Genomic DNA, 8,467 nt, shown 5'->3' with positions numbered 1-8,467 from the left:
GGGAGGGAGGAAGGGAGGGAGGTAGGGACGTAGGGAGGGAGGGAGGGAAAGGAAACAACCCATTTGCCCTAAAGCTGGTGGTGAGTTTGGAGAGCAGTTAAGAATTATCTACCAACCGAGTTTTGTATCTAAAAAGAAAATCTTGTACTTCTCAACTTCAGAAGTTTTGGCTGTGCCTCAGTTTCTGAAGTATTGGGCTTTGTTGTCTGCCTTCAGAGTTTGTGCATAAGTCAGCCAGATGTGCCCTTGAATTTAAACTAGATTGTGCCCTAGCCCTGGCTTGGATTGTACATTCCCCAGACTCCCATTTCAGTAATTATCCCATTAACAGAGTGAGATAGTCACTTAACATGTCTGTAGGGGACAGGGGTCAGGTTAAACTAACTCATGATGGTGACAGCAATCACCACTTTTTGGTAAAATGTTTTATTGTTAAGGCATGTGTCACTTATTTGGAGCTTGCAGCAGCTGTGGGTAGGTAGTCATTGATGATCCTCTTGGGAACAGGATCAAAGGATATTATCTCTGGCAGGGAGACCTGAGCTTCGCAAAGATCCTGGAGTTAACAGGTAACACAAAAAAATCTACCAAGTCCTTGTCAGAAAGGGAGCCTTCCTGAAACATGAGGTGAATTGTGTGTCTAAATAATTGTCTCTTGTTATCTTATTTTTTTCTCTCATAGTTTTAATGGCTATTTCTTATGCATACCTCTGAGTTAGTCACTAGATTTAACCCTCCCAAGAGTTGAGACAATCAAATTTTTATTTGTTAATATTCAAAGGGAGTTAGTTCATAGACAAAGGCTTACTTACTTACCAAAGTCACAGGCCTAAGGGCTGCTTCCCTACTCCTCTCACTTTTTCCTGCTTATTTTAATGTAGAACAAGCCCCACAGCCCTCCAGCTTACTATCTTCAAACTGCACACACTCAAGGAAATAAATTAGTGATTATATCTTGACCAGCCTGTTATATAAATAGAGTAAAATGACCAATGGCAACCTTACAGTTCTTTTGATCTTGATCTCTGTGTTATTTGAAACACTTGAGATGTCCCCTGCTTCACTTCCTGACTTGCAGGCAGTTTTCATCCAGCTCTTCGGGATTATGTAATATATGTACCCTGCTCCTTAAAAATAATGGTGACGTTCAAAAATTCACAGTGGAATCCTAGGTGGGAAGGCTCTTCAACCCACGCGCAGGTGACAGACTAAGGGATGCCCGTCCTGCACCCTACACTATCAAGAGCACCCACATACAGAGATGCAGAGCTGATGCCCTGACCAGGCCATGGGGCACCGAACCCGTGAGGGCCACCTTCCAGAGGTCCGGGACTATGCAAGTGCGCTGGTATCCCGGTAGGGGCAGGTGCGGCCAAGCCCAGCGGGCACCCAGAAAGCCACCGCGCCGCAGAAAGCGGCAGGGCGGGCAGGCCCGGAGGGGAGTGCCCGCAGCCCGCCCCGCCCCTCGCGCCCCGGCTCCGCCTCGCCTCGCCATGGTGGAGCAGGGAGACGCGGCGCCGCTGCTGCGCTGGGCCGAGGGCCCCGCGGTCTCTGTGCCGCAGGACCCCGCGCTGCAGGCTGGAGGATGGGTCCGGGGCGGCAGTGGGGGCGGCCGAGTGGCCGCGGAGGCTCCCCGAAGGCGGGAACCCGACGAGCCGGCTCCCCCCGAAGTGCTGCTGCAGCCGGGGCGCCTGGAGCTAGGCGACGTAGAGGAGGACCAGGTGGTGGCCGTGTTCGTGGTCACCTTCGATCCTCGCTCGGGTGAGAGCCGCTTAGGGATGGAAGGATGGGGTGGGAGGGTTGCGGGGGGGAGACTGCACACTGGGTTTCGGGGGCGCGGGGGAGGGACTCGCTGCGCGCGCACTCGCACCCACACACCTGCATCCCTCCCTGCCTGGGGGTCCCGGGGCACGGGGGCGCTGTGTCGCCCGACTGGAGCCGAGGGATCCCGGGGGCTTTGTTCCGCCCCCTGCTCCGTCCCGCCGCGGCTCTCAGCTCCGCTCCGCCTGGTCGCCGCTCTCCTATTTGCTCCGCTTCAGTGCGGGAGGATTGGTTTGCAGCAGCGGGCACATTGGCTTTTGTTTTCTGTTTTCCTGCTGGGCTGGAAGGTTCTTTTAGACACCGAGAGGACGGAACCCCCCTCACTCCCGCGTATGTCGCCTCCCAAGCGGGTTCAGAACGACCCTGCTCTGCGCCTGCCCTTGCTCCGGGTTGCTCCCTGCGCCGTAACTTTCCCAGCTGCCTAGTTCACTTTCTCCGAAGGCTTTATTTTGAGGAATTAACGTGAGAGCATTAGGGGCTGGGGCTGGAGAAGCCTTCCTCTGGCAGGCTGCCTTTCTGGGAAGACTCACTGGTTGTATCACACCGTCTTCACCCTAACCACCCACTCCGGGGTGGGGAGTGCGTTGCAACAGTGGGCGGGATCCGAGAGGGGATAAAAGTGAACGAATGGCTGTGGGCTCCAGTGGTCTTTCTAGTGATCAAAATCCCCCAGCTCCTTATGAGGAAGAGGAATGCTCAGATGCGTCTTCTTCGCTTTCTCCTTTGAGTTGCTAGAGTGAGGAGCTGGTGTTTGTGAGGGAAGGATGTGTTTTCTTCCCTCTGGAAGTTCCCAACCAGTCTTCCAACGTTGAGGGTATGGACGGGATAGGAGGGAGAAATTAGCATTATGTGCACGGTATTCAGATATGATGGAAGCTGGTGCCTTCTAGGCTGGGTGACAGACAGGCATGTGGTCCTCAACGAAGGCGAATGCCCTATTCCTAGCAGCAGGACTTGTGGGAAGAACTCAAGCCCTCCCCCCCACCCTCACCCCCCAAATCTTGTCTGTTTATTGCCTCTTCCCACTGACTTTCACATTCTTCTGACTTTGACCTGCCATGTGGAATTACATCACAACCAGAACATTTGAACTAAAGGAAGCCTGAGTTTCCTGAGATAGTATTGGCCCCCTCTGTGCTTTCTATAATGGTCATCACATGTACTGCCTGACTCACACAATCAAGACTCCTAGACACACATGGTATGAAAAGGTACTATTGAAAAAAAAAAACCAAAGTAACCCCTAATGATAGACAACAAAGTCCTTTATAGCTAACTGTGTTTCCTGTGTTGTACCCCTTTGTGCTCAGGTAAATCGAAGCAAGCTTTCAGGAGACATTAATGGCTTTCTGACTTGTGTAATGGTAGCTGTCTGGTGATAGAGTCTAGGGAAAGGAGGGGGAAAGGAAACCTTACACTCCTCACAGGTAGAGCTGATAAAATAGATTATTGATCAGTTACTGCCATTGATTACAGAGATTGAGGCCCTTGTAGAGGTCCCCATGTTTTTCCATTCACAGCTGGTGACTGGTTTTCTGGTTTATACTGCGAGTGTGTGTGAGAGAGAAAGGTGGAGAGGGAGAGAGGGAGGGTGGGTTTTCAGAGTAAGGTTACTGCGAGATTCCTGTGAAAAGACAAGAGCTATCACTGTCACTTATAACTGTGACATTTGTGCAGGCATTTTTCGCTGTTTGATTTAATTCTGATCGCTCTGTAACTTGCTGATTATACCTAATTTGTTCATGAGGAGAGGCACCAAGGATGGTTACATATTTTGGAATTAACCAGCCAGCTTAACCAATATCTTTCTACCACACTCCACTGCTCTGAACCTTGGCCCCTCACATTGTCCCGTCACTTCCCTCAGGGGTCTGCGGAGAGGAGAGGAAGATGTATCCTTGGGGGAACATTGTTAACTTGGTTTAGTTTTGGTGGAGAAAGCAGCTGTTTCCCCGTACTTCCCTTTTCCTCTAAGGTAGCCAGCCAGCCCTCTATATGGCTCCTCTCGTCCTGTGAGATATGCTGGGAGTTCTTGTGTAAAATAAAGTTATATAGCACATCTCTTAGACGTAGCAGAGGACCACGTGAAGTCACAGACCTCAGCACCAGGACAAAGGAAAGAGGACTGCTGAGCCCCTGGGTATGGTGGTTGAGGATGGCCGGTTGAGAGAGGAGCATGAGGCCCACTGTTGTCCTGCAAGCTGGTGCCATCACCATGACCAGTATTGTGTATCCTCATTTAAATCTAGGGTTTTCTCTACTCTCCTCAGTCCCATCTGCCACATGTTCCTAATTAATACTGGGCCATCCAAGCCAGTTCCTCGGCCTGCATTACCAGAAGCACTCAAATAGATGAGGCTGCTGAACACAGTCGGAACTCTTCACATTAACTTCATAGGTGTGAGGCCTTTGTTTCAGGTTCTTCCTCTGCTCTGACATTCTATCACTTCCCCATGTCCTTCCTGTCCTCTGTCCTCAGTTTTCATTCATAGGTGCTAAATCAACCCACTCACTGACCAGACAGTCACCCAGTATGGGTTACCTTGGGCATATCTACAAGTCAGTGTATAGGGACATCACACACATGCACACACACACACACACACACACACACACACACACACACACACAGAGGGGGGGGGATGGGAGGCGAGAACCATAGCTGTGGCTTGTCTGTCTGTCTGTCAAGAGCAACTTACGGAAGGAAGGAAGGGTTTGGCTTGTGGTTTGAGGAGATGCAGTCGGTCGTGACAGGAAAGACGAGCTGATGAGAGTGTGAAGTGGTAGTGACATCACACGCACAGGAAGCAGACAGAGATGAGTGCTGACACCCAGCCTGCTTTCCCCTTCTTAGTCCAGGACTCTAGCTCGTGGGATGATGCCCCCCTCCTTCTGAATGGGCTTCCCCTCCTCAGTCAAACCTTTGCAGGAACACCCCGAAAGACACATACACCCAGGGGTGTGTTTCTTAGGTGACTGGAAATCTAGCGATGCTAAGAGACAAAATTAACCATCACAGAAGGAACAGGAGAGTGGAGCTGGATCCCTGGGAGAAGGCGAGTTCGTGTTTTAGGGCGGGAAGGAAGAGAGGAATTCGTTCACACTTTTAAACATACGCTCTGGAAAGCTGCTTTGGGCATCTGTCAGAAAAATCAGAGAAGAAAGATTATTTTCTCTGGATTCCTGACTTATTGCTTGAAACTTAGGGTTGGTTGGTTGACCTACAAACGGCACGAAGATCAAGGGCATCAGGCTCGAGGTCAGGCATGCACATACATACACACACCACACACACACACACACACACACACACACACACACACACACAGAGTCTCTATCTGGAGCCTAGAACTAGCTGTAGGGTGGTGGTGCTGGCCATCTGGGCTACAAAGCTGCTATTGAAACCAGTCGCAGATGCTAAGTTGGCATGCTGGGTAGAAGAGGTTGGCAGCCAGAATATTGCTTTGTGTGTGTGTGTGTGTGTGTGTGTGTGTGTGCATGCATGTGTTTGATTTCAGACCTGACTTTAAATCTGTTCTTAGACTTTCTAGTAAAATTTCCTTTCTCTCCTTTATTAAGGAGAAAGGTATCCTTACACTTGGGATACCTGCTGGTGGCAGGACTGTCACCCCAGAGTAATAGATGCTAGTGAAGTTTTACCCCCCCAATTTCTGCCTGGCATCCTGTGAATCTGCCTACTTTAGACCGTTTCTTTATGAGATTCACTGTTATTTTGTGGACGCTGAACTCTGTGTGTGTGTGTGTGTGTGTGTGTGTGTGTGTGTGTGTGTGTGTGTTTGCCCCGGGGTTGTTCAGAGATAGTTGCAGGGTTCACCTAGTAGGATATTCCAGATGATTCTTTCCTGACTACTGTTAAATCACCTGTTCTCTGGCAGCCTCGAGCTCCTGCCCACGTTATACAAACACCTCTTCACCTTGTGTGAATGATGTATCTGTCAAATGGGAATATTTGCAATCGTCACATATATAGCCAGGTGTGGCAGTGCACAAGCATCCTAGAGTTCAAGGTTATGCTGGACTGCAAGCAACCTATCTCAAATAAATAAAATCACTCATACTAGTTCTCCTTCTAAACTTTATAGATTCCTGTCTATCATGGAAATATAAGCAGAGCAGGTGGAAAGGTACAGTGAGATTAGGGCTAGGTCTGGCGCCCAAGTCATAACTTGGAGTGCTGCCCAGCTCATCTGACTCCTTTCAGAAATGGGAGGGGCTTAACAGTGGAAAGCAACTGCAAACTCTGGAAATAGACAATAGTCCTGAGAGTCACAAGCTCACAGAGTGGGAAAGGGAAAGCCAGTTCTGATAGGCAACAGGAAAGTCGGGAGGGTTAACACTCCCCTTTCGGTGTTTTGCATCACCTGTCAGTGGTTGATTAGAACACAATTGTGGTTATTGATTAATGCCACACGGGCAGAATCTTCTTCCCTGGGTTGCTGGTGATTCACCTGCTTTGTGGTTTTCAGTCTGCAAGTATGTGGCCATCTGTTGGGAATTTAGTTTCTTCTCTTGAAAAATCTACAGAGAGGAAATTAAGGGTGGTGGTAACAATGCCTACCCACTTACAGTGTGCTTCTAGGGTCTCAGGAGCTGTACTGTGGGGTTAAGGAGCATGCCTCTGATCCCCGCAACAGTCTACACAAGAGAAAAGCAGACCCGTGGAGCTGTTAAGTACATCAGAGTGAGTGTAAGAGAGGCCTGGGAACTAGAAAGGGTTTTTTTTTTTCTTTTCCTCCCTGTGTAAAATTGGTACACTAGGATTCAGCCACGGGATGACATATGGCTGCCTTGAAATTACCAGGATTAATTTCTCCCTGATTCAGAACTCTCCATTCTGTCTCTGCCTCATGGCTTTGGATGTGTTCTCATCTAGGGCTATGTAAGATTCCATCAAAATATTGAAGACCCAAAGTCGGTTGATAATGGCTGGACAGGGACTGGACCAAACACTCTTTGAGGTTTCTTCTATCCCTAGGATTTAGTGGCTTGTTAAAAAATGATTCTATTCAAGTAATGTGTTGTTGGGACCAGCAGTTGCTCCTGCTTCTTGCCTTTATTATTGGGCTGTTGTTTGTTTGTTATTTTGAGGCAGGATCCCTCACTCTAACTCAGGATGACCTGGAACTCACTATGTAGCCCAGGCTGGCCTCTGAAACTCCTACTTGGCCTCTTGAGTCCTGGGATTACAGGTATGAGCTGCTACATCCACACAGATCCTACCTGAGTCAGAATTCCACATTATCTCCTCGTGTAAGTACTAACACGAGGTAGGTGGGTGAGGGAGGAGATACAAAATCAACGTACAAGTCTCAGGGGATGTTTACAGCTCCACCCACCCTTAGGCCCAGAGTCTCGCTAAGAGGATGTCACTCAATTTCAGTACAGGAAGCCTCAAGAGGAAGTACTTGACTAGAGCAACCCCAAAGAAGGAGGAGCCAAATTTCTAACTTCTAAGAGATTGGGGTCAGGATTCTTATTTTCTCTACTTCAGATATTTTGAGATGAGTTTTTTAGCTTGCAAGCCAGTTTAGGGTGGATATGGACTGGGCTCTGTAGACTCCAGTACATACTGGGTAAGGGTTCTTCACATTTAAGCAGAGTAGTTGGGAGACAGGTAGCCCTATATAGATGGAAGAGCCTGTCTTACAGGCTTTGTTCATTTTTATAGCACTTGGAATTGAACCCAGGGTTTCACAGGGCTAAACAAGTTCTCTACCATACTTGCTATCATAAGGATATACTCTTATGTATCACTAGCCTGGGAGAGAAACACTCCCTCAAGAGTTTCTAAACCATCAGCTTGGGAGGCTCTCACCAGAGCCTCTGGGCTCATCTTAGAATCATGGGGATGGCAGAGGTCAGACCAATGTGTACATCCACAGACCTACTAGCTTTCCCTAGGAACATAAGCTGCTAGCTCAATTATCTGTCAGTCCAGTTCCCTTGAATAGGAGTATGTTTACCTTTGCATGAGCTCAGCACTGGGCATTGTGCTGCCAAGTTAGGCTCTACCAATATTTACTGAATGACCACACAATATTTACTGAATGCACACATTTCAGATAGCCACATTTGTTCCTCGGGTGATCGTGTGAAATCCTTCTCCTAAGCTGTCTATGCAGGAGGGGCCAGGCAGGCCCTGCAGGGCCCTGTGATAGACCCAAGGTGTGGCTAAGAGCTGAGAGGATACAGAGCTGGAAGGAAACCAAGTTGAAGGGAAAAGCATGTCCCAGTGATGAAGCTCTTTTCTAAGGTCCCTCCTTACTGAATTCCTTCCAGGCTGCCAGACTATGCTTTTGTTAATAGAGGAAAGATGTTTGGCAAATTTGAGAGCAGAGTATGAATTCCGAGCCTGGGATAGGTAGGGAGTATTTCATGTAAATTTTTTCTGGCATTAAATACTTTCCCGTAAGGATTTCCATTTCTACAAAATCTTTTTTCTTTAAACTACAAATTCCATATAGAAGTTGGTCCTCAATTCATTTGGTCTTTTATAAAAAAATGACCTCAAATCATAATAGTTCCCTGTCCCACTTAGGTATGGTTCCTATTCTCAATTACTGGAGGTTTTACAAAGTCCTTTATGCTTGTGTGTGTGTGTGTTAATATAGTAATATATATAATA

General features: G+C 48.3%; 1 protein-coding gene across 1 annotated transcript in view; it reads left to right on the top strand.

Moving 5' to 3' along the window:
* Nucleotides 1-1,493: 1,493 nt before the first annotated feature.
* Kiaa1147 (KIAA1147 ortholog) overlaps nucleotides 1,494-8,467 on the top strand; it is a 42,009-nt gene continuing 35,035 nt past the window's right edge. Inside the window, exon 1 of the mRNA XM_028768417.1 lies at nucleotides 1,494-1,761. Coding sequence (XP_028624250.1) covers nucleotides 1,494-1,761 — 268 coding nt within the window. The remainder of the gene's footprint in view (nucleotides 1,762-8,467) is intronic.

This window comes from Grammomys surdaster, unplaced genomic scaffold (genome assembly GCF_004785775.1).
Source record: "Grammomys surdaster isolate TR1022 unplaced genomic scaffold, NIH_TR_1.0 186, whole genome shotgun sequence".
Classification (NCBI taxonomy): Eukaryota; Metazoa; Chordata; class Mammalia; order Rodentia; family Muridae; genus Grammomys; species Grammomys surdaster.
Note: the sequence above shows the minus strand (reverse complement) of the source record. Positions and strands in the feature narration are given on the sequence as shown.